The sequence below is a fragment of the Bombina bombina genome, chromosome 9, assembly GCF_027579735.1.
Source record: "Bombina bombina isolate aBomBom1 chromosome 9, aBomBom1.pri, whole genome shotgun sequence".
Lineage (NCBI taxonomy): Eukaryota > Metazoa > Chordata > Amphibia > Anura > Bombinatoridae > Bombina > Bombina bombina.
This window is the reverse complement of record NC_069507.1, coordinates 101,842,152-101,868,542: the sequence shown is the minus strand read 5'-3', so window position 1 is coordinate 101,868,542 and position 26,391 is coordinate 101,842,152. Positions and strand designations below refer to the sequence as shown.

At 38.8% G+C, this 26,391-nt stretch overlaps 1 protein-coding gene across 1 annotated transcript in view; it reads left to right on the top strand.

Moving 5' to 3' along the window:
• The window catches only part of P2RX3 (purinergic receptor P2X 3), a 136,763-nt gene that overhangs the window by 78,057 nt on the left and 32,315 nt on the right, over positions 1–26,391 (top strand). Inside the window, exon 9 of the mRNA XM_053691680.1 lies at positions 159–252. Coding sequence (XP_053547655.1) covers positions 159–252 — 94 coding nt within the window. The remainder of the gene's footprint in view (positions 1–158; positions 253–26,391) is intronic.

Sequence of the window (26,391 nt, the reverse complement as noted above, 5' to 3'; positions counted from 1 at the left end):
GTCTTCATGTCAGCATGTTTTTGATAATCAGACTCTTAGAGTGGGAGTTTTTGAGGAATAGGGTGGGATAATTGGGATCTACCTATCATTTTTATAGATACGTGAGGTGGATTGTTGATCAAGCTGTGTTTTACATTTTGTGTTGAATTGTATTACAGATTTGCCCGGTATTACATGCGTCCAGATGGCTCTGAGTTCCGAACTTTAATTAAAGCCTTTGGAATACGAGTGGATGTCATTGTTTATGGCAATGTAAGTGACCATACTCTAAAATGTTCAGTTTCCATAATATTAAGTAAGCAGTTTCAATTTCACTTTGAGAATTAGAAAATTCATAAAAGGGATATAAAACACAATACAATTAGTGTATGAAATATTTAATTACAAGTAGAAAAATAAATTTGCAGTATATATATATTTATTTTGCCCTTCTTTCCTGTAAGCCAATCATTATGTGATTACTTTGAAAGACAATTTCTTTCATACAGGTGGTGAGAGTCCACAATCCATTACTCTTAGGAATTTATTGTCCCTGCCACTAGGAGGAGTCAAAGATTCCGATAATTTAGCGCTCTATTTGTAATCTAGCCTTAAGTTTTTTGTAGAGCTACTTTTGGAGGGGTTAGTGTTTCTTTCTTCAAAAGCTTATTGTGGGGATTTAATTATTCATTTTTTATGCATTTTCTACTTTTGTAGTTTGGAGCCATAATGGAGGGTTCTGACTCTGTACCTAATATTTCCCAGAAGCTGGGCCCTTTGAACATTTTCCCACCAGTGTTAAGTTTGTTTATTGTGAACAAGCTAAGGTATCTCCTCCAACATATTTATGTATAACATGCCTTTATTTTTTAATGCAGTCAGACCATTCTAATGCTGCTCTTGCTTCTATGGGTTTTACTGCACATTCTGTTTGTTCTTTACAGAGAAGTGCAACTGACTTTGCACAAGGTGTACAGGGTTTCATCTATTCAATGTTTTCTGAAATGTTGGCGGTTATGTTGCCTTTATGTAAGCATAAAAGGTCAGTTCTAAATTTGCCTTCTACTAGTTTTAAACCTCCTGAAGCTGATGCTACTGCTAGTGTTTCTGATGTATCTTCAGAAGGAGGGGTTTTCTATGATGATCAGGGGTCTTCCTCTGAACATGAACCTGAAACTTTCTCTTTTTTATTTTTAGTTGAACATAGTCGTTTTCTGTTTTTAAAGAAGGTTTTGCTTTCTTCTAGGTTAAGCATCCTAAGGTGGCTGATGATAAAACTACTAATCGTTTAGACTCTATCTTTAAAATATATCTATCTTTAACTGCTTCTAATATTGATCTTTAGGAGACTGTGCCTTAGGTAGATGGGGATATTTCTACTCTGCCTCAGAGTACTAATATTACTCTGGAAGATAATACTTCCTTTAAGCAACCTTTAGATAGAAAATAAAAATCCTTTCATAGAAGGGCCTTTTCCAAGCAGGTTATTTATTTAGGCCAGATATTTCTATTGCTGACATTGCTGCTTCTCCCATTTGGTTAAATAGTTCTTCTGAGCAGTTTTCTGTTGATTCTGCTAGTGAAGATTTATGGAACCTTTTAGGATGTTTTGATGCTATATTTGACATCATTAAGACTAATGCCAAGTGTATGTCCTTGCCAATTCTTTCCATAAGATCTTTGTGGTTAAAATATTGGTCTACTGATATGGTTTCCAAATCTAGACTTCTGTCAGTAATCAGATTTCAGGGTATTGCAGTGTTTCCTTACCTGGATGATATATTTGTTCAAGCTCCATCCTTACATTTAGCAGAATCTCACACAGTAGACTGTTGTTGTTTCTTCAATAGCATGGTTAGATAATCCATTTTATAAGAGTTCTTTGGTTCCTCAGATAAAGGTTACTTTTCTGGGGGTACAAATAGATTTGGTCTCCATGAGAATATCTATTCTTTAACAGAGCACAGAAGGTTGAGACTGGTGTCAGCTTGTCTAAACCTTTAGTCTCTTTCTTTTCCCTCAGTTACTCTTTGCATGGAGGTGTTTCATAATTGTTGCATTGCATGCTATATTATTTGCTCAGTTTCACATGAGGCCTCTTCAGCTTTGTATGCTTTGGCAGTGGTGCAGGGATCATACCCAGCTGTCTCAAAAGATCTTTCTATATCATAGAACAGGTCAGTTTCTGTCTTGGTGGCTGAATCATCAGCTTATTATCCAGGTGGTTTATTTTGCTCATCCTCCTGGACTGTGTTCACAACAGATGCAAGTCTGTCAGGTTGCAGAGCGGTCTGAAGGTCTGTGAGAGCACAAAGGGTTTGGGCTCCTCGGGTGGTGAGGTTGCCAATAAATATTCTGGAACTCTGTACTATTTTTAGAGCGCTTCATAGTTGGGCTCAGTTGAAGAGAGTCTCATCTCCATTTCCAACAAAACAATGCTACAGCAGTGGCTTATATCTATCATTAAGGGGAACCAGTAGTTCTCTAGCCATGAGGTAAGTGTCTTGAATTCTCTCATGGGCAGAGGCCAATGTTTGTCTTATTTCTTTTGTTCATATTCCTGGAGTGAACAACTGGGAAGCAGAAATTCTCAGTTGTCAGTTTTTCAATTAACGGGAATTGTCTCTCCATCAGGATGTTTTTAATCAGATTGTGGATCTTTGGGGGCTCCCAGAGATAGATCTGATGTCCTCTCAGTTAAACAATTAACTTTTCAGGTCCAGGGATCCTCAGGTAGAGTTTTTGGAAGCTCCAGTAGCTCCTTGGTCCTTTCAGCTTGCCTATGTGTTTCCTCCTCTGGTTTTTCTTCCCAGAGTAATTTTCAAGATCAGGCAAAAGGAATCCTCAGTAATTCGAATTTCTCAAACTTGGGCTTGCAGGGGTTGCTATGAAGATCTGGTTTAGATGTCCAGTTGCCCACCTTAGCCTCTTCTTCTAGGGCCAGACTTCTTGTCTCAAGGTCCATTGTTTCCATCCATACCTCAAATCTCTAAGCTTGATGACTTGGAGATTGAACGGTTAGTTCTAAGTCATAGAGGTATTTCTGATTCTGTGATGGAGACTCTAATTCAGACTTGTAAGCCCGTGACAAGGAAGATTTATTATAAGTTTTCTTGTGTGGATCATGGTTTTTCTTGGATTTTTTTTCAGAATTCCCAGCATTCTGTTTTTACATGATGGTTTGAATAAGGGCATATCTCCCAGTTTTTTGAAAGGGCAGATTTCTGCTCTTTCAGTTTTGTTTCTTAGGAAGATTGCTAATATTCCTGACATTCATGGTTTTGTTCAGGCTTTTGGTTCATATTAAGCCTGTTATTGCGCCAATTTCTCCACCTTGGAATCTTAATTTGGTATTGAAGGTTTTGCAGGCTTCTCCATTTGAGCCTATGCATAAAGTGGATATTTTTTTTTAATAAATCTTTTTATTTATTTTCATATAGCAATAGATTTGAACATAATAGATTAAATCTATTTATATCTGTCCTCCTTAAAATGAACATAATGTTTTGTAATAGATATAATAATCTGGGAAACAGTAACATGTGCGGTCAGTGAAATTGGTAAATTTTTCCAATCCTCCATTTTCCTTTTAAATTCTCTAAAAAATGTGAAAAGTTTAATCCGTACCACTCTTGTGGATTCCTAGTTAGTATTATTCCCAGGTATTTTATTTGACTGACCTCTTTAAACAGATGATTTATCATAAATTTAGATGGTTTATTTAGCCATAATATTTCAGACTTCCCCAGATTAATTCTGTACCCGGAAATAGAGCCAAATAATTGTATATCCATTAATAGCTTGGGTAATGAGTTGCCCAAATTACTTAAATAAATTAAAATTTCATCTGCGTATAGAGATAAAATAAACTTCTCACTACCAACTTAAATACCCATTAAATGTTGTTTTAATAATATTGCCAATGGTTCTACTGACAGATTAAAGAGCAGGGGGGATAGAGGAAAGCCCTGTCTCATCCCTCTATATAGCTTAAATCCTTCTGTAGTATTGCCATTAATTATAATTGCTGAAATTGGATTGTTATAGATTAAAGAGATATATTTGGTAAAATTACCATAAAAGCCAAATTTTGCTAACGCGCAGAGTAGATGGTCCCAATTTATAAAGTCAAACGCTTATTCTGTGTCTACTGTCAGGATCGCGGCATCCAACATATTCTGCGTTTGTTTATGTCTCCTCTTATTCCATAGAAATTCTAGTACTAGCATAGTTTTACGAATATTTTTAACTGGATTCCTGCCAAGCATAAATCCGGTTTGATTTTCATGGATTAATTGCTTAAGGTAGGGTTTCAATAGGTTGGCTATAATTGAGGCTAGTAATTTATAGTCAATATTGAGTAATAATATTGGCCTGTATGAGGATGGATTTTCTGGATCCTTATCTTTTTTAAGAATTAGAGTGATGTTGGATGCAGCAACATTTGCAGAACATAGGTTGTCTTTATTATAATAGGTATTAAATTAACTGTGAAGCGTAGGTGTTATTTGTTCTATGAGAATTCTGTAAAATTCCACAGATAACGTATCTGGTCCCGGGGCTTTATTTTTTTTACAAAGTCACTTGTTGTGTGTGAGCACCAGTTTGCAGCCCAGTAACGGGGTAACCTAATGTATTCCTGTCCGGTCAGGTAAAAGTAAAGCACAGGCAGGGGATTACCCCGTTCACTCACCCCAGCTTCTTAGGAATATTCCTCGACTATCGCCTGGAGTCTGGTATGGGCCTGTCCACAGGGAGTGCCTTCTATCGGTGGCTGTTTGCTTCAAGCACCGGGTGTCCCCTCAATGTGCTCCGCTTGCCTCCGTTTAGGTATCCACTCCCCTCCTGGGTCCTCTCCACATGCGGCTGTTCGGCGTCTGACGTCACCTGGAACTCCGCCTCCAGCTGTCACTCCGTTGAATGCCGGGATTCACTACGGCTGTTGCACCAGTGTGGGTGAGAGGTGACTTAGGCTGAACAAGCAAAAGACTTGGCCGTGCACGCTCGGTCTCCAAATGAGCAATTGTAGAAATGATTGAAGCAGCACCAGCTTTCTTATGCATTTAAAACTGCTTTATTGACAGTTCATGTAACTTCAAATGGTAAGCAGGATACAAATAGTGACAAGTGGCACCTAGGCAAACACACATAGAGAACAAACTGCTGACATGTTTCGGCCCTTCTGGCCCTTAATCTTAGCTGAGCTAAGATTACGGCATGAAGGGCCGAAACATGTCAGCAGTTTGTTCTCTATGTGTGTTTGCTTAGACACCACTTGTCCCTATTTGTATCCTGCTTACCATTTGAAGTTACATGAACTGTCAATAAAGCAGTTTTAAATGCATAAGAAAGCTGGTGCTGCTTCAATCATTTCTACAATTGCTTTATTTTTTTTAGCAGCTTTGATCCCATCTATAATTTCTTTCATCGCTTTTAGGCTGTTCAGTTCTCTTATTTCCTGTGGTAGTCTAGGTAATTTTACCTTTTTATTTATTTTTAGATTGTAAATCGGGAATCTCTTCTTTATAGATATTCTGAAAAATTGTCAGAAAAACTTTAAGATCTGTGTTGGATATATATCTATTGGGACATGACTTGATTGCCGAGATATGATTATTGGACTTTTGCTTTGTAATGCAAGCTAAATATTTAGCTGTTCTTCCCTTAAAGTCACCGTATACCTCTTTCAAACGCATTTCTTCTTGTGTCATGTTTTGTTTGAGAAAGAGATCTCGCTGAGTTTTCATATTTATATATCTGTCCCAAGAACTTTTAGATTGGTAGGCCAAATATGCATTGTGACTGTTCTTAACACTATTGGATAACTGTAGATCACTCTTTTTATGTTTTTTTTTTTTAACCCTGCGTAAGTGCGCTTTAATCTCTCCTCGTAGAACCGCTTTCCCAGTTTCCCAAAATATTTCAATTTTGTCTCTGTATGCGGAATTTAAATCTACAAACTCCCGCTATCTATGCTTTAACCAATTTTGAAATTTGAGGTTGTTTGCTAAATATTTTGGGAAATAAAAATTATTTAAGTGAATTGGTTGTAGAAATTTTGATTCAAATTCTAGAGCAATGGTCGGATATAAGTATGTCTTTAATACTGGCTTCTATGTCCAGCCTTGCCTTAGCAAAATCTTCCTGTCCTCCGTTGGTGCAGGGATCACCTCCCCAACTCATTTAATCCTTAATTTACTAGTTTCTGCTTCTTTTAGATGTGTTTCCTGTAACAACACAATATCAGTTTTAAATTGACCCAATCGTTTAATTATTGGCTTTCTTTTAATTGGGGAGGTGATCCCTCCTATATTCCATGACAACATTTTAAGTGAATCTTTTTGCATTGTGATTACAGATTATATAATATATAATAAATTTGTGCGGCGCACAAAAAAAAAAAAAGAGGTGTAACCTTAAAATTAAATATACATATCTCTATATACATGTGAAAGAATTCCCACCCACCTCCCGTCCCCGGACAATCATATTCACTAGTATGGTTCCAATACCAATAGACACACTTCATATACCCTATTCCTTTTGCAGCAAACATAAATCTAAAATCATCATCGCTCCAGTTTACATAGTACATTCATATGCATTCCTATGCGTCAATTTAATTTATACCATTATCTTTACAGAAATCTTTAACTGCTTGTATAGTATTAATAGTCTTAATGTCTCTGTTACATGTTGGTACCAATTTGGCAGGGTATAGAATTCTCACATTAAAATTAGCTTTTATTAGCTTTAAACAGTATGGAGATATTTCTCTCCTTTTGCCCGATGTTTCGGCTGAAAAATCCTGGAATATCAAAATTTTGTTTTGATCTATAATCAATGGATTGATCTTCCTATAAAATCTTAAAAGATTAACTTTGTCCTGAAAGTTCAAAAACTTTGCAACAATTGGTCTGGGTCTAGATAAACCATCAGGATTTTTCAGAGGTGGACCTATTCTATGGATTAAACAAGCAAAAACACAACCAGTAAAGGAATCTAACTGGTGTTATTAAGAGGCGCCAATTCGAAGATATATATAATATAATGTATAAGATATTCAGATGATATGATAAAAGTGTGTTAAGTGGTCATCTAAATAATATGGTAAAAAATATATAGTAACAATATAAAAAAAAATACAGAATATATATGAAATATATAGTGTGATGGAGAGTGAAATTGCTATTCTAAAATTAGATAATATCATACAAAATCAGAACAATATACCAAAAAATTGTCATGAAAAATATAAAATAAAAAATAATAATTGGTGTATAATGTCCCAATCGTGTTATAACGTAACTATCAAATAGATAGGAAGTGATAATATTCCATACAAAAAATAAAATAATAATAATAATAAAACGTGTCCAATATACAAAAGTGTTCCAAAAGTCTGGCAGCTCCTCTGGTGTGTTATGTCACAATAACACGATCACGAAATCCTAAAAATGGATTCTTTCAATCTGTATGGACTGTGAAGATATTTGCATTTGTAATAAATTTGGGACTGTTTCTGTGATAAAGTGCATACAATTTTGATATTCCAGTGTTTCAGGTAAATCTATAATTCTGAGGTTGTTTCACCTAGAGTGATCTTCTAGGTCTTCTAACCTTGCTCACAGTGTTTCCAAACTATTGCCTTGGGATATACTATTCTGCTCAGATTGGTTAATCCTATCTTCCAGGTCTGACACCCTATCTTCTACTTCACTCATTCTAGTTGAGAATTGTCTTATCTCATTAGTCAGGCCATTGATTTCCTGCTTGATGTCTTGTCTGACTAAGTCAAGCTGTGGAGATATCACTCCCGATATCTGAGCAACTGTATCACTTATTCCTGCACTAGCAATATTGACCTCAACCTGTTCTTGTGTATGTTCTGTGTTGACTTCTATATTTTAAAAAATGTTCTTATCCCTGTGCTTTGGAGGCATGGCTGGTGAGTTGCCTCGACTAGAGGCTAAAAATCTTTCAATGTGCTAAGGAAAAAAGTGCAAGACGTGGAAGAAAAAAACACAAAAAATAACACAGGAAAAAAATAAAACAATAATATATTTATTTATCAAATATTAAGGACTGTGTCTTCGTGTAGTGTGAGATACAGAAGAGTCTAATTCAGAAACCTGTCCTAGAGGTCTTATATCTGTATTAATTTAAATAGGTCAGTCTAAAGTGAGTGAGAGCGGTCCGGTCTACCAGACTTTCTTTTATCTAAACACACGTGTCAAAAGCCTGCCTGTCCAAGGCTCAGAGATAGTCAGATAGTGCTAACCGTGTCTTAGTATACAGTTAAATATACAGTTATATTTGAGTACAGACGTCTAGCAAGTCTATCAGAGGTGCTATCACTTTCAGTGTATATATTCTTTCTATCTTTTTAACTTAATTCCAGTATAATTTGCTAGCGAGGAAGTATATTTACCTCAGCAAAAGGGATTCTATCAAGTCTCACAACATAAACAGAAATGATGATAACATACAGTAATAGTATCTAACACTTTCAAATTATTCCTAATAATGGTTATGTTATTAACAGCACAAGTATGTTATATAAATGGGTTATTCATTTCTTTACTTATTGTGCCTGGGCTACTTTCATACTTGAAACCAATAAATCCCGATCACCTAGATTACGAGTTTTGCGTTACGGCTTTTAATACTGAAAAAATGGCAATTTCAGCATAAAAGCAGTAACGTAGCTATTGCTAGTCGCAAGCATTTTAGCCTGTAACGCAACATCCATTCCGCATTAAAAAAAATTACGTTTTTGCATGGGATTTTCATAGCGCCAGTATTACAGGTTGTGCGGTGAGGCTAAAATGCTTGCGTTACAGCCAATTCCAACACAATCCATACCGCCATCTGAAACCAGTAGTTATGAGTTTTGCTCCACAAAAATGTTTCACAAAACTCATAACTAAAGTGTTACAAAGTACACTAACACCCATAAACTACCTATTAACCACTAAACCGCCACCCTCCCGCATCGCAAACACTATTTAAAACTTATTAACCCCTAATCTGCTGCCCACCCACAATCTGACTGTTAAATACATTTATTAACCCCTAATCTGCCGCTCCCGACATCGCCGACACTAATAAATATTATTATCCCCTATTCCGCCGCTACCCGACATCACCGCCACTATAATAAAGTTATTAACCCCTATTCCGCCACTCTTTGACATCGCCGACACTATAATAAAGTTATTAACCCCTATTCCGCCGCTCCCCGACATCGTGGACACTATAATAAAGTTATTAACCCCTAAACCTCCGGCCTCCCACATCTCCGTAACTAAATAAACCTACTAACCCCTAAACTTCCGGCCTCCCACATCTCTGCCACTAAATAAACATATTAACCCCTAAACCGCCGCCCCCCCAACATCGCAAAACACTAAATTATACTATTAACCCCTAAACCTAACACCCCCCTAACTATAAAATTACAATATAATTATATTTAAATAAATAAAAACGTACCTGTGAAATAAAAATAAACCTAACATTAAACTATAAATTAACCTAACATAACTATTCTAATAAAATAAAAAATACTACCAATTAAAAAATCTAAGTTATAAATTAAATAAACTTAACACTACGAAAAAAATTCAAAAATCTAAAATTACAAAAAATAATAAACACTAAATTACGAAAAATAAAAAACACTAAGCTTACAAAAAATAATAAGCAAAATTATCAAAAATGAAAACAACTACACCTAATCTAATATAAAAATAAAAAGCCCCCTCAAAATTAAAACACCCCATAGCCTACAATAAACTACCAATAGCCCTTAAAAGCCCTAAGTTAAACAGCTCTTTTACCTGTACAAAGTCCCCCCAACAGTAAAAACCACCACCAAACCAACCCCCCAAAATTAAAAACCTAACTCTTAAAACAACCTAAGCTTACCATTGCCCCTAAAGGGGCATTTGTATGGGCATTGCCCTTAAAAGGGCATTCAGCTCTTTTTCATTGCCCTTACAAGGGCAATTAGCTCTTTTGCAAAAGCCCAAACCCTAATCTGAAAAAAACCACCCCAAAAAATAAAAGAAATACCTAACACTAACCCCAGAATATCTACTCATGGTTACTGAAGTTGGGACATCCAGGTGGCGAGAAGTCTTAATCAAGGCGGCGAGAATTCTTCATCCAGGCGGCAACATCTTCATCCATCACAGGGGCGTCTTTTATCTTCAAAACAGCCAATAGGATGAGAGCTACTGAAATCCTATTGTCTTATTTGAACATACAAATGCCCCTTTAGGTGCAATGGGTAGCTTAGTTTTTTTTTAGAGTTAGGTTTTTATATTTTGGGGGGTTGGTTGGGTGGTGGGTTTTACTGTTAGGGGGACTTTGTATTTTTTTTTTTACAGGTAAAAGAGCTGTTTAACCTAGGGCAAAGCCATACAATAGGCCCCTTTAAGGTCTATTGGTAGCTTATTGTAGGCTAGGGGGTGTTTTTATTTTGGGGGGCTTTTTATTTTTATAGGGCTATTACATTAGGTGTAATTGTTTTTATTTTTTAAAAAAGAAGAAAAATGTGTACTAGACACACTAGTCCTCTAGGGGGCGCTCTTCACAGGTATACAATGATTGAACAAATATTATTGTCAGATCATAGAAAATATTGACAATAAAAAGAAATGAACATATAAATAAAGTCCAAAAAAAGTTTCAAAGGAAGATAGAGGCAGCTATCTGTCATAGGAAGGTCAGGATCCTGGCAATTCGAATGATCTAGAAGAGAAAACACAGAGGCGCCCAATGGCCTAGTACCATCAACACAATATGGATACAGATGAAAAAAGAAGCTACTCACAAACGAAGAGCACCAGAGATGCAAACAGGCGGACTGGAACTTTACAGTTGCCTAGCTAACTGGAAATAAACCGCCAGATATTCAGATAAGGGTCCCCACTATGGGTCTAGAATATTTCTATACAAAGGGAGACAGAGCCAACATAGTCCAGGAATGTGTTTCCTCAGGAAACAGCCCTGCAGTGACTGAGAAACGCGTCACTTTTATTAAAGTTTGCCTTTTAATCATACACTTGCTGCTGTTTGGATTGTATCTTTTATCTCTTAATTTTTGGAAATTGCCATGTGACCTGCTTAAAATCCTGGAATCAGTCAGCTGGGCGGCTGAGAAGCTCCAGCCTGTTTTTATTGCACCTGGAGGTGTCTTGGAACATGTAAGTGTGCTTTTTCCACATTGCGTACATTCCTGTATCCTGTTGTGCTGGGCTATGTTGGCTCTATCTCCCTTTGTATAGGAATAGTCTGGAACCCATATTGGGGACCCTTATCCAAATATCTGGCTGTTTATTTCCAGTTAGCTGGGCAACTGCGAGGTTCCAGTCTGCCTGTTTGCACCTCTGGTGCTCTTCGTTTGTGATTAGTTTCTTTTTTCTTCTGTACCCATATTGTGTTGATGGTACTAGGCCATTGGGCGCCTCTTTTTATTTTTTGTAATTTTAGATTATTTTTTTTCATAGTGTTAGTTTTTTTTTAAATTTGTAATTTTGATTTTTTAATTGGTAGTATTTTTTATTTTATTAGAATAGTTATGTTAGGTTAATTTATAGTTTAATGTTAGGTTTATTTTTATTTCACAGGTAAGTTTTTATTTATTTAAATATAGTTATATTGTAATTTTAATTTAAAGTTAGGGGGTGTTAGGTTTAGGGGTTAATAGTTTAATTTAGTGTTTTGCGATGTGGGAGGCTGGTGGTTTAGGGGTTAATAGGTTTATTAGTGGCGGAGTTGTGGGAGGCCAGAGGTTTAGGGGTTAATAACTTTATGATAGTGTTGGTGATGTCGAGGAGCAGCGGAATAGGGGTTAATAGCTTTATTATAGTGTTGGCGATGTAGGGGAGCCGCGGAATAGGGGTTAATAGCTTTATTATAGTGGCAGTGATGTCGGGGAGTGGCGGTATAGGGGCTAATAACTTTATTTAGATGTCGGGGTGGCAGATTAGGGGTGTTTAGACTCGGGGTTTATGTTAGGGTGTTAGGTTTAAATGTAACTTTTTTTCCCCATAGACATTAATGGGGCTGCGTTACGGAGAATCTTCATTCCGCTATGTTCCTTTTGCTGGCTGCAGGGAATAAACAATATAGTGGGTATTCTGTGCCTGCTTCTCATACACAAACTGACTTCTTTAAATATACCTAGTGTCACCTATGCAGGCTTTATTGAGGCCAGAAAAACAATTTCAGTATATTTTCTATACCCTCCATATAATGCTTTCACTGCAGCTTTTTCCTGAAAAAAGAAAACAAAGGCTGTATTCAATAGCCGGATAGTTAATTCTGGATTTGATTAGACTTCTTAACCCAGTTCATTCGCTCCTGCCCAACGGGTTATGGGAGCACCGGCTATTATAAGGGCTAGCTAGCAGTTTATATATCACTCCAAAACCATCCGTCAGACAGCATGTTGTCAATTATCTTTGTGTTAGTGTATTTTTGTGATTCCAGAGTAAATAATAACTAGATTGCATCAAGCGCTCCCACCTAACAGGTTATGGGAGCACCAGCTGTTATGGAAGATGCTTAAGTTTACATGTTCCCTTTATATTCCAGGGTCTTTACACAGTCTTGTGTACAAAGTTGTCACTTTATATACAATTCCAATCCGTCTGCCACACAGCAGTTATCATGTAATTATTATACAATTTGGTATGTGCAGATCCTTGTGATTCTAAACAGCTAGTATGTCTGTTTTGGCACTTTTTCTCGGATAACAGAGAGGGTTTCCGCTTCTCTAAGATTATTCTGTTTGTGTCCGGTAATAAAATGTTCTTAAAGTACCTGCACGGCAGCCGCTCCTTGAATGCTGCTTTTTGGTGGATCTCGGCGAGCTGTCCGTTGATATGTTTATTGGGGCTGCGGTTTTACCATTTATTAGAATTCCTTACAGCCGTCGAGTCTGGTCGTTGCTTGTTTGCGTCCTCTCTAGCTGGGCTCTTCCCTCTGCATAGGTTTTCAGGAGCTGCTCCAGCCACTGGAGCTCCCTACTGCTATTGAGACCTCTGTGGCACGGGAAAACCACTCCCTCAGTCCAGGCCGGATAGCCTCTCTCGGCCAAGGACACTCTACGCCTGGTGGTAGGTGATCTCCGCTCCTCAGCTCAGTGCACGAAGCTGCAGGCTTCCCACATGCTCCACCTCTTCCCGGAAGTCATCCCATAAAGTGGATATTAAACTTCTTTCTTGGAAGGTTTTGTTTCTTTTCTGCTAGAAGAGTTTCTTGTGATTCTACTTAGCTCATTTTTTATCAGGAGAAGGCAGTTTTAAGAATGCTTTGACTTTTTAATCAAACAAAAAATCGTGAAATCACAGGTGAATCAACAATACACACAAATCAAAAATGGTAAAGTTGGAAACAATACTTCATTTAAATAAAGTCCCAATAACATTGTTGCAGTGGGATACGAACACTATTCATCCAAAATTCCCTCAAAGAGAAGAGAAAAGAGAAACAACGCACATAGTGCGTAACATTGGTTAGTGACTGCAGATGTACAACAAAATTCAAAAAGAAAAAGGATTAGAAGGTATAAAGAAAATATTAGATTGAGATTTAACATTAATGGATAGACAAAGACAATTTCTTTTGCTGTCTCTCTCCCTCCTCTCTTTTGCTGTCTCTCTCCCCCCTCTCTTTTGCTGTCTCTCTCCCTCCTCTCTTTTGCTGTCTCTCTCCCCCCTCTCTTTTGCTGTCTCTCTCTACTTCTCTCTATCCCCCCTCTTCTGCTCTCTCTATCCCCCCTCTTTAGAGCTCTCTGTCTCTTAGCAGCCGGCCCGGTATCTGACCCGCCCGGTCCCGTCCGCATCACGCCTGGCCCGCCCACATCACACCGACCCGCCCAAATCACGCCCGGCCACACCCACTTCACACCCGTCCGGTCACACCCACCTCACGGCCGGTCACGCCCACTCCTCACCCGCCCGGCCATGCCCACTCCACCACACGACGCCAGGTTAGTTGGAAGGCCAGGTGTGTTTGTCCTCGCGCGCAGTCTCTATTGTGCATGACAGCTTCGGACAAACACACTTGGCCTTTTATTAAATAGGATGTGCCTTGAATGTAGATCCTTTAGTACACATAATCCAAGAAATATCACAGAATTTAGTTCATGCACCAATAACATGAGTTTTAAAATTCCTCAGATGTTTTATGTCATTCCAAAAATGTGGTTTATTTATTACAGTGCTCATGCTAACTGCAGTATGTAGGCCACACCTCCAGGATTTTAGAGACCTGTTTTAGAGAGCATGTCTACAACATAAAACTGGATTTGAAAAAAACATTCTGTTTCTCTTCATTTCAAATGAATACACCAACAAAATCCCAAATATATTACCAAATTCATAAGAATTAGAAAAATAGAATATCATTGGAGAGGTGGAAGCTTAAATAAAATATTAGGTAAATGTGAATCCTAGATGGGCATAATAGAGTGTTTGAACCATTTCATTTTTTGTAACAACAATTTTTTAAGAGATACTTTTAAGATATATTTTTTATAAACACATTTAATTTATTGATAGTGTAGGTGTATTTGTAACTTAGGTTAGGATTTATTTTAGAGGTAAATTGGTAATTATTTTAACTAGGTAGCTATTAAATAGTTATTAACTATTTAATAGCTATTGTACCTAGTTAAAATAAATTCCAAGTTACCTGTAAAATAAATATAAACCCTAAAATAGCTAAAATGTAATTATTAATTACATTGTAGCTATCTTAGGGTTTATTTTATAGGTAAGTATTTAGATTTAAATAGGAATATTTTAATTAATAATATTAATATTAATTAGATTTATTTTAATAAGAATTTAGTTAGGGATGTTAGAGTTAGATAGGGTTATTATACTTAATATATATATAATATAATAACGATATTAACTATAATAACCCTAATATAATTAGGGTTAATATAGTTAATATATATAATATAATAACTATATTAATTATATTAACCCTAATATAATTAGGGTTAATATAGTTAATATAGCTGGCGGCAGTGTAGGGGGATTAAATTAGGGGTTAATATTTTTAAAATAGATGGCAGCGGGGTAGGAGCTCACTTTAGGGGGTAGGTAAGGTAGATGGCGGCGGGGTAGGGGCTCCCTTTAGGGGGTAGGTAAGGTAGATGGCGGCGGGGTAGGGGCTGACTTTAGGGGGTAGGTAAGGTAGATGGCGGCGGTGTAAGGGGCACACATTAGGGGGTATGTAATGTAGCTGGCGACGGTGTAGGGGGATCACATTAGGGGGTTATACTTTTAATGTAGGTGGCGGCGGGGTCCGGGAGCGGCGGTTTAGGGTTTATTAGGGATTGCGGCAGGGGATCGCGGTTGACAGGTAGATAGACATTGCTCATGCGTTAGGTGTTAGGTTTTATTTAGCAGGTAGTTTAGGGAGTTACGGGGCTCCAATAGACAGCGTAAGGCTTACTACGGCTACATTTTGTGGCAAGGTGAAAATGGAGTAAGATTTCTCCATTTTCACCACGTAAGTCCTTACGCTGTATATTGGATACCAAACTGCGCGGGTTTGGTATACCTGTCTATGGCCCAAAAAACAACGGGCGAAGGCAGAAATATACGAGCGTAACTTCTAGGTTACGCCGTATATAGGATACCAAACCCGTGCAAAATTCGGCGTCGCCGGATTTTGCGGGCGACACTGCATATCGGATCGGGCCCTTGGCTGCTAGAGTTCAATTCCACCCTTTAATTGACTAATTTTCTTTCTAACTTCCTTTTCCGCAATTTATTGTTTTAAGTTATGCGATCTATAGGTACAATATTTCCAATTGTTGTTCTATGGCACTTTTTAAATATATTTCTCTTGTAAGGTGTATCCAGTCCACGGGTTCATCCATTACTTGTGGGATATTCTCCTTCCCAACAGGAAGCTGCAAGAGGACACCCACAGCAGAGCTGTCTATATAGCTCCTCCCCTAACTGCCACCCCCAGTCATTCTCTTGCAGCTCTCGACAAGATAGGAAGTATCAAGAGATATGTGGTGACTTAGTTTACCTTCAATCAAAAGTTTGTTATTTTTAAACGGTACCGGCGTTGTACTGTTTTACTCTCAAGCAGAAATTAGAAGAAGAGTCTGCCTGGAGGTTGATGATCTTAGCGGTTTGTAACTAAGGTCCATTGCTGTTCTCACGCATAACTGAAGAGTATGGGAAAGACTTCAGTTGGGGGAACGGTTTGCAGTTTACCTGCTTTGAGGTATGTTCAGTATATTTATTTCTAGAGAGATGATAAGATCTAGAAAATGCTGACAGAGCCTTGTATAATTGAGGTAAGCCTGATGCAGTGATTTAACAATGACTGGGATCATGCTTACAAAAAAGGGTAATATTCATGTTAATACTCATATTTCTTAGTGACAAAACGTTTACATGTTATATAGAAAGAACGTTTTTTTCTCTGAGGGTGATAAATCGTTTTTTTGGGGCCTAGTTTCCACATGGCTAGTCAGATACTCCTAGGAGTATTTTCTTAAGGCCCTCTGACATCGAGTGCATGGTGCTCTAGATGCGCAGTTTAAATTCAGACTGAGACATCCAGCTTCCCCAAAGGAGTCCTCTGGCATCTGAGGACCACTATAGAGGGCTTATTTCTTTCCTAAATCGTATTTGAGGGCAGGTAGGTGCCACAGCAAAGCTGTGGCAAGGTGTTTAACTGTTTATTAACGTTTTTTAACGTTTTCCAAATCCGGTTTGGGGCCTAAAGGGTTAATCATCCATTTGCAAGTGGGTGCAATGCTGCTTTAGACCCTTATACACACTGTAAAAATTTCGAAGAGTTTACTACTTTTTAAGACTGTTTTGCAGTTTATGTGATAGTTTTTTTCTCTTAAAGGCACAGTACCGTTTTTATTTAATTGCTGTTTCACATTTATTAAAGTGTTTTCCAAGCTTGCTGGTCTCATTACTAGTCTGTTAAACATGTCTGACATAGAGAAAACTCCTTGTTCAATATGTTTAGAAGCCATTGTGGAACCCCCTCTTAGAATGTGTACCAAATGTACTGAAATTTCTATAAATTATAAAGACCATATTATGGCATTTAAAGATTTATCACCAGAGGTTTCTCAGACTGACAAAAGGGAGGTTATGCCATCTAGCTCTCCCCACGTGTCAGAAACTATAACTCCCGCTCAAGTGACGCCAAGTACATCTAGCGCGTCCAATGCGTTTACCTTACAAGACATGGCGGCAGATATGACTAATACCCTCACAGAGGTATTGTCCAAACTGCCAGGGTTACAAGGAAAGCGAGACAGCTCTGGGGCTAGAACAAATACAGAGCTTTCTGACGCTTTAGTAGCTATGTCCGATATACCCTCACAATGCTCCGAAGCCGTGGCAAGGGAGTTGCTATCTGAGGGTGAGATTTCAGATTCAGGGAAGACGTTACTTCAGTCCAATTCTGAAATGACAGTCTTTAAATTTAAGCTTGAACACCTCCGCTTATTGCTCAGGGAGGTTTTAGCGACTCTGGATGACTGTGACCATTGTAGTTCCAGAGAAATTGTGTAAAATGGACAAATACTTTGCAGTGCCTGTTTACACTGATGTTTTTCCAGTCCCTAAGAGGTTTTCGGAAATTATTACTAAGGAATGGGATAGACCAGGTGTTCCGTTCTCTCCCCCTCCTGCTTTTAAAAAGATCTTTCCCATAGATGTCGCTATACGGGACTCGTGGCAGACAGTCCCTAAGTTGGAGGGTGCTGTTTCTACCCTAGCTAAGTGTACAACTATCCCCGTCGAGGACAGTTGTGCTTTCTTAGATCCTATGGATAAAAAATTGTAGGGTCTCCTTAAGAAAATGTTTATCCATCAAGGTTTTATTCTCCAGCCTCTTGCATGCATTGCCCCAGTTACTGCTGCAGCGGCTTTTTGGTTTGAGTCTCTTGAGGAGGCTCTACAGGTGGAGACCCCGTTAGATGATATTTTAGACAGGATTAAAGCTCTCAAGTTAGCTAATTCCTTTATTTCTGACGCCGTTTTTCATCTAACCAAACTAACGGCTAAGAATTCAGGTTTTGCCATTCTGGCACGCAGGGCGCTATGGCTTAAGTCCTGGTCAGCAGACGTTATTTCGCCCAGTCCAAACCAGTCTGGAGACTGAACCAGGCTTGGAACAAGGGGAAGCAGGCCAAAAAACCTGCTGCCGCCTCTAAGACAGCGTGAAGGAGTAGCCCCCGATCCGGGACCGGATCTAGTAGGGGGCAGACTTTCTCTCTTCGCCCAGGCTTGGGCAAGAGACATCCAGGATCCCTGGGCATTAGAGATTGTTTCCCAGGGATATCTTCTGGACTTCAAATCTTCATCTCCAAAGGGGAGATTTCATCTCTCACAATTATCTGTAAACCAGATAAAGAGAGAGGCATTCTTATGTTGTGTTCAAGACCTACTGGTTATGGGAGTGATCCACCCAGTTCCAAGGGAGGAACAGGGGCAGGGCTTCTATTCAAATCTGTTTATAGTTCCCAAAAAAGAGGGAACTTTAAGACCAATCTTGGATCTCAAGATCCTAAACAAATTTCTCAGAGTCCCATCCTTCAAGATGGAGACTATACGAACCATCCTCCCTATGATCCAGAAGGGTCAATATATGACTACCGTGGATTTAAAATATGCTTATCTCCACATTCCGATTCACAGAGATCATCATCAGTTCCTCAGGTTCGCCTTCTTAGACAGGCATTACCAGTTTGTGGCTCTTCCCTTTGGGTTAGCCACGGCACCAAGAATCTTTACGAAGGTTCTAGGGTCCCTACTGGCGGTTCTAAGGCCACGGGGCATAGCGGGGCATAGTGGTGGCTCCTTACCTAGACGACATTCTGATACAGGCATCGACTTTTCAAATCGCCAAGTCCCATACGGACATTGTTCTGGCCTTTCTGAGGTCTCACGGATGGAAGGTGAACGAAGAAAAGAGTTCTCTCTCCCCTCTCACAAGAGTTTCCTTCCTAGGAACACTGATAGATTCAGTAGAAATGAACATTTTTCTGACAGAGGTCAGGTTATCAAAGCTTCTAACTTCCTGCCGTGCTCTTCATTCCACTTCTCGGCCGTCAGTGGCTCAGTGTATGGAAGTAATCAGCCTAATGATAGCGGCAATGGACATAGTTCTGTTTGCCCGCCTACATCTCAGACCACTGCAACTTTGCATGCTCAATCAGTGGAATGGGGACTACACAGATTTGTCCCCTGCTAAATCTGGATCAAGAGACCAGGGATTCTCTTCTCTGGTGGTTATCTCAGGTCCATCTGTCCAGGGGAATGAGTTTCCGCAGGCCAGAGTGGACTATAGTGATGACAGATGCCAGCCTTCTGAGCTGGGGCGCAGTCTGGAACTCCCTGAAGGCTCAGGGTTCGTGGACTCAGGAGGAAGCCCTCCTTCCGATAAACATTCTGGAACTGAGAGCGATATTCAATGCTCTTCAGGCTTGGCCTCAACTAGCTGCGGTCAGGTTCATCAGATTTCAGTCGGACAATATCACGACTGTAGCCTATATCAACCATCAGGGGGGAACAAGAAGCCCCCTGGCAATGTTGGAGGTTTCAAAGATAATTCTATGGGCAGAGGTTCACTCTTGCCATCTCTCAGCTATCCATATCCCAGGAGTAGAGAACTGGGAGGCGGATTTTCTAAGTCGGCAGACTTTTCATCCGGGGGAGTGGGAGCTCCATCCGGAGGTATTTGCCCAGTTGATTCAACTATGGGGCAAACCAGAACTGGATCTGATGGCATCTCGTCAGAACGCCAAGCTTCCTTTTTACAGGTCCAGGTCAAAGGATCCCCAGGCAGCGCTGATAGATGCTCTAGCAGTGCCCTGGTCCTTCAGCCTGGCTTATGTGTTCCCACCATTTCCTCTCCTCCCTCGTCTGATTGCCAAGATCAAGCAGGAGAGAGCTTCGGTGATTTTGATAGCACCTGTGTGGCCATGCAGGACTTGGTATGCAGATCTGGTGGACATATCATCCTTTCCACCATGGACTCTGCCACTGAGGCAGGACCTTCTACTCCAAGGTCCATTCAAACATCATAAGATATGGTGTAAATATCTTCATTGGTGTGAATCCAAGGGTTACTCATGGAGTAAGGTCAGGATTCCTAGGATATTATCCTTTCTCCAAGAAGGATTGGAGAAGGGATTGTCAGCTAGTTCCTTAAAGGGACAGATTTCTGCTCTGTCTATTCTTCTGCACAAGCGTCTGGCAGATGTTCCAGACGTTCAGGCATTTTGTCAGGCTTTAGTTAGAATCAAGCCTGTGTTTAAACCTGTTGCTCCGCCGAGTTTAAATTTAGTTCTTAAAGTTCTTCAAGGGGTTCCGTTTGAACCTCTGCATTCCATAGATATCAAGCTTTTATCTTGGAAAGTTCTGTTTTTGGTAGCTATCTCTTCGTTCTCGAAGAGTTTCAGAGTTATCTGCCTTACAGTGTGATTCCCCTTATCTGATCTTCCATGCAGATAAGGTAGTTTTGCGTACCAAACCTGGGTTTCTTCCTAAGGTGGTATCTAATAAGAATATCAATCAGGAGATTGTTGTTCCGTCACTGTGTCCTAATCCTTCTTCAAAGAAGGAACGTCTATTACACAATCTTGAAGTGGTTCGTGCTTTAAAGTTTTAGTTACAAGCTACTAAGGATTTTCGTCAAACATCTGCATTGTTTGTTGTCTACTCTGGACAGAGGAGAGGCCAAAAGGCTTCGGCATCTTCTCTTTCTTTTTGGCTGAGAAGCATAATCCTTTTAGCTTATGAGACTGCTGGCCAGCAGCCTCCTGAAAGAATTACAGCTCATTCCACTCGAGCGGTAGCTTCCACATGGGCTTTTAAAAATGAGGCCTCTGTTGAACAGATTTGTAAGGCTGCGACTTGGTCTTCGCTTCATACTTTTTCTAAATTCTACAAATTTGATACTTTTGCTTCCTCGGAGGCTATTTTTGGGAGAAAGGTCTTGCAGGCAGTGGTGCCTTCCGTTTAAGTTCCTGCCTTGTCCCTCCCTTCATCCGTGTCCTAAAGCTTTGGTATTGGTATCCCACAAGTAATGGATGAACCCGTGGACTGGATACACCTTACAAGAGAAAACAAAATTTATGCTTACCTGATAAATTTCTTTCTCTTGTGGTGTATCCAGTCCACGGCCCGCCCTGTCACTTTAAAGCAGGTGTTTTTTATTTTTAAACTACAGTCACCACTGCACCCTATAGTTTCTCCTTTTCTCTTGCTTGTCTTCGGTCGAATGACTGGGGGTGGCAGTTAGAGGAGGAGCTATATAGACAGCTCTGCTGTGGGTGTCCTCTTGCAGCTTCCTGTTGGGAAGGAGAATATCCCACAAGTAATGGATGAACCCGTGGACTGGATACACCACAAGAGAAAGAAATTTATCAGGTAAGCATAAATTTTGTTTTTCTGATTGCAACACTTCAAATAATAAGATTAAATTGCGCTCGTATTACCAGTAGAAAGTAAACACGATCGATTGAGCACAATTCAAGTTACCCCTCGTCGGGTTAGTGTGTCCTCAGAGCTGTGGTTAACTGTTTTCCGAAACAAAAAATACATCCAAAATACATTACAAAGTACAGTTACACTCATAATAACACCATCTTGTAAAATTATTTAAAAAATATATTGCTCATAAAATTTATAAAGGCTCAAAGATCTCAGGTGTTAGAAAATTAAAGGCAGGCAAATGGCTTTAACATTGAGATACATACATATACATATGTAAAGATGTGTGTATATATATATATGTGTGTGTGTGTCTATATACGTGTACATATGTATTTATATGTCTTTATATGTACTTACAGACATATATACACAAATAAACACATAAATACATATGTATACATATATAAGTGCATTGGAGCCCTTTGCAGTTAAGTAAATGAAAACATGTAAAACATATTTATGCAATATTAATTTTTAATAGTGTTAAACTATATATTTACTGTAAATATTTCACATTCCAATGTTCTGTACATAGCAGAATATGTTCTAAGTATTTATAAATAGATATCTATATATAATATATATATATATATATATATATATACTGTATATATATATATCTGTATAAGGGATGTGCATTAGTTTTCGAAAGAATGAAAGAATATAATAAAAATAGCATTTTTGTTATTTTCTTTGCATACCGAAGATGCAACAATCCGGAAACGAAACTGAAACGATAAAACAACAGCATTATTTTCTTTTGCATTTTCTTTTCATTTTCGGATGCTGCTTTTTATGATGCAGGCAGACTTTAGCCAATGAATGAAAACCAGAAAGAAGCAGTGAATAGATTGACAGGTTATATCAGCCTGTCAGTGGAAGCTACTGACGTTTTCTGGACATTCAGCATCGCCAAGGGGAGGTATTGAAGTTAAAAAGGGAATTTGAAGTTACTGCCTAATGTTTTCAGCCTCAGTGTATCAGTGTGTTAGCAGTACCTGTGTGTCATTTGCTATTTTTTGCTAATATATAATATACTAATGCTTGTGCCACTGCCTGCTTTAAAGAGAGATTAGATTAGAAGACTATAATATATATAAGTTAATTCATTATTATTATTATTTTTTTTTACCAAGTTAGTTCTATTACTTAAAAGTTCTTCTTACATAGCTGCTAGGGTGCTGGTGGACTGGTTGTGTCTCTGAAAGGGACATATTTGTTTTCAGTATTACGTTAATATTGAAAAAAAAAAAAACGAATTCTCATTTTTTTAATGTAAGGTGAAAAGATTCCTTACATAGCAATATTAGAAGTAAACCCATTCAGTACTGTGTAAATTTACTTGATATTAATATTGCAATTGCACTATACCAAACAATGTTCTGTTTTAATCAAACTTAAAAAAAACGCACTATTACTAAAAAGAAAACATGCTTTATTTAAATAACAAACTTACTTTAAACACATAGGCCTAGATTTAGAGTTGGGCGGTAGCCGTCAAAACCAGCGTTAGAGGCTCATAACGCTGGTTTTTACCGCCCGCTGGTATTTGGAGTCAGTCAGGAAAGGGTCTAACGCTCAGTTTGCAGCCGTGACTTTTCCATACCGCAGATCCCCCTACGCCATTTGCGTATCCTATCTTTTCAATGGGATCTTTTTAACGCCGGTATTTAGAGTCTTGGCTGAAGTGAGCGTTAGAAATCTAACGACAAAATTCCAGCCGCAGAAAAAAGTCAGTAGTTAAGAGCTTTCTGGGCTAACGCCGGTTTATAAAGCTTTTAACTACTGTGCTCTAAAGTACACTAACACCCATAAACTACCTATGTACCCCTAAACCGAGGCCCCCCCCCCACATCGCTGCCACTCTATTAAAAATTTTTAACCCCTAATCTGCCGCTCCGTACACCACCGCCAGCTACGTTATCCCTATGTACCCCTAATCTGCTGCCCCTAACATCGCCGACCACTATGTTATATTTATTAACCCCTAATCTGCCGCCCCCGCTATCGCTGACACCTGCATATTATTATTAAACCCTAATCTGCCGCTCCGTACACCGCCGCCAGCTACATTATACCTATATACCCCTAATCTGCTGCCCCTAACATCGCCGACCACTATGTTATATTTATTAACCCCTAATCTGCCGCCCCCGCTATCGCTGACACCTGCATATTATTATTAAACCCTAATCTGCAGCTCCGTACACCGCCGCCAGCTACATTATACCTATATACCCCTAATCTGCTGCCCCTAACATCGCCGACCCCTATATTATATTTATTAACCCCTAATCTGCCCCCCACAACGTCGCCTCCACCTACCTACAATAATTAACCCCTAATCTGCCGACCGGATCTCACCGCTACTATAATAAATGTATTAACCCCTAAAGCTAAGTCTAACTCTAACCCTTACACCCCCCTAACTTAAATATAATTTAAATCTAACGAAATAAATTAACAATTATTAAATAAATTATTCCTATTTAAAGCTAAATACTTACCTGTAAAATAAACCCAAAAATATCGCTACAATTTAAATTATAATTATATTGTAGCTATTTTAGGATTAATATTTATTTTACAGGCAACTTTGTAATGATATAAACCAGGTACAATAGCTATTAAATAGTTAATAACTATTTAATAGTTACCTAGTTAAAATAATTACAAAATTACCTGTAAAATAAATCCTAACCTAAGTTACAATTAAACCTAACACTACACTATCAATAAATAAATTAAATAAAATACCTACAATTATCTACAATTAAACCTAACACTACACTATCAATAAATTAATTAAATACAATACCTACAAATAAATACAATGAAATAAACTAACTAAAGTACAAAAAATAAAAAAGAACTAAGTTACAAAAAATAAAAAAATATTTACAAACATTAGAAAAATATTACAATTTTAAACTAATTACACCTACTCTAAGCCCCCTAATAAAATAACAAAGCCCTCCAAAATAAAAAAATGCCCTACCCTATTCTAAATTAAAAAAGTTCAAAGCTCTTTTACCTTACCAGCCCTGAAAAGGGCCCTTTGCGGGGCATGCCCCAAAGAATTCAGCTCTTTTGCCTGTAAAAAAAAACATACAATACCCCCCCCAACATTACAACCCACCACCCACATACCCCTAATCTGACCCAAACCCCCCTTAAATAAACCTAACACTAAGCCCCTGAAGATCTTCCTACCTTATCTTCCCCTCACCGGGTATCACACCGATCCGTCCTGGCTCCGATGTCTTGATCCAAGCCCAAGCGGGGGGCTAAAGATGTCCATGATCCGGCTGAAGTCTTCATCCAAGCGGGAGCTGAAGAGGTCCATGATCCGACTGAAGTCTTCTATCAACGGCATCTTCAATCTTCTTTCTTCCGGATCCATGTTCATCTATTTAATAGCTATTGTACCTGATAGTGTAGTGTTAGGTTTAATTGTAACTTAGGTTAGGATTTATTTTACAGGTAATTTTGTAATTATTTTAACTAGGTAACTATTAAATAGTTATTAACTATTTAATAGCTTTTGTACCTGGTTAAAATTAATACAAAGTTACCTGTAAAATAAATATTAATCCTAAAATAGCTACAATATAATTATAATTTATATTGTAGCTATATTAGGGTTTATTTTACAGGTAAGTATTTAGCTTTAAATAGGAATAATTTATTTAATAATAGTTAATTTATTTCGTTAGATTTAAATTATATTTAAGTTAGGGGGGTGTTAGGGTTAGAGTTAGACTTAGCTTTAGGGGTTAATACATTTATTATAGTAGCGGTGAGATCCGGTCGGCAGATTAGGGGTTAATTATTGTAGGTAGGTGGAGGCGACGTTGTGGGGGGCAGATTAGGGGTTAATAAATATAATATAGGGGTCGGCGATGTTAGGGGCAGCAGATTAGGGGTACATAGGTATAATGTAGCTGGTGGCGGTGTACAGAGCGGCAGATTAGGGGTTAATAATAATATGCAGGGGTCAGCGATAGCGTGGGCGGCAGATTAGAGGTTAATAAGTGTAAGGTTAGGGGTGTTTAGACTCGGGGTACATGTTAGAGTGTTAGGTGCAGACGTAGGAAGTGTTTCCCCATAGGAAACAATGTAGCTGCGTTAGGAGCTGAACGCTGCTTTTTTGCAGGTGTTAGTTTTTTTTTCAGCTCAAACAGCCCCATTGTTTTCTATGGGGGAATCGTGCATGAGCACGTTTTTTAAGCTGGCCGCGTCCGTAAGCAACGCTGGTATCTAGAGTTGCAGTGGTGGTAAATATGCTCTACGCTCCCTTTATGGAGCCTAACGCAGCCCTTCTATGAACTCTAAATACCAGCGGTATTTAAAAGGTGCGGGGGAAAAAAAGCATGCGTAGCTAACGCACCCCTTTGGCCGCAGAACTCTAAATCTAGCCGTCTGAACTAGATTACAAGTGTTGTTGTTAGCACAAGTCGTGATAAGCAATATTGCGATTGTGCGAACTTGTGTTGAACATAAATGAGTGCACTTGAGCACAGTCAGAATTGCACTCGTTGAGTTAGAGCAACAGAAGACCTAGAGGCCTATTTATCAAGCCGTCAACTGTGCTGCATTCGCCGGCACCAATACGCTTGCCTAACATTGCGGCCGCGGACCTGAATACGCTCTCCTTATTAATCTAAAAAGCTGTCAAAAAGCCGTGCACCAAGTACGGGGCGATGAGCAGCGGACTGTTGTTAACTAGCAGTCATCGATCTCGCTGCTATTCAGCTTTTTCTCAACTTTATTTATATTCTGTTACAAAACACCGCCACTATACTAAAATGTTTAACCCCTATCCCGCCGCTCTCGGACCCTGCCGCAAGTAAATAAAGTTATTAACCCCTATCCCGCCGCTCTCGGACCCTGC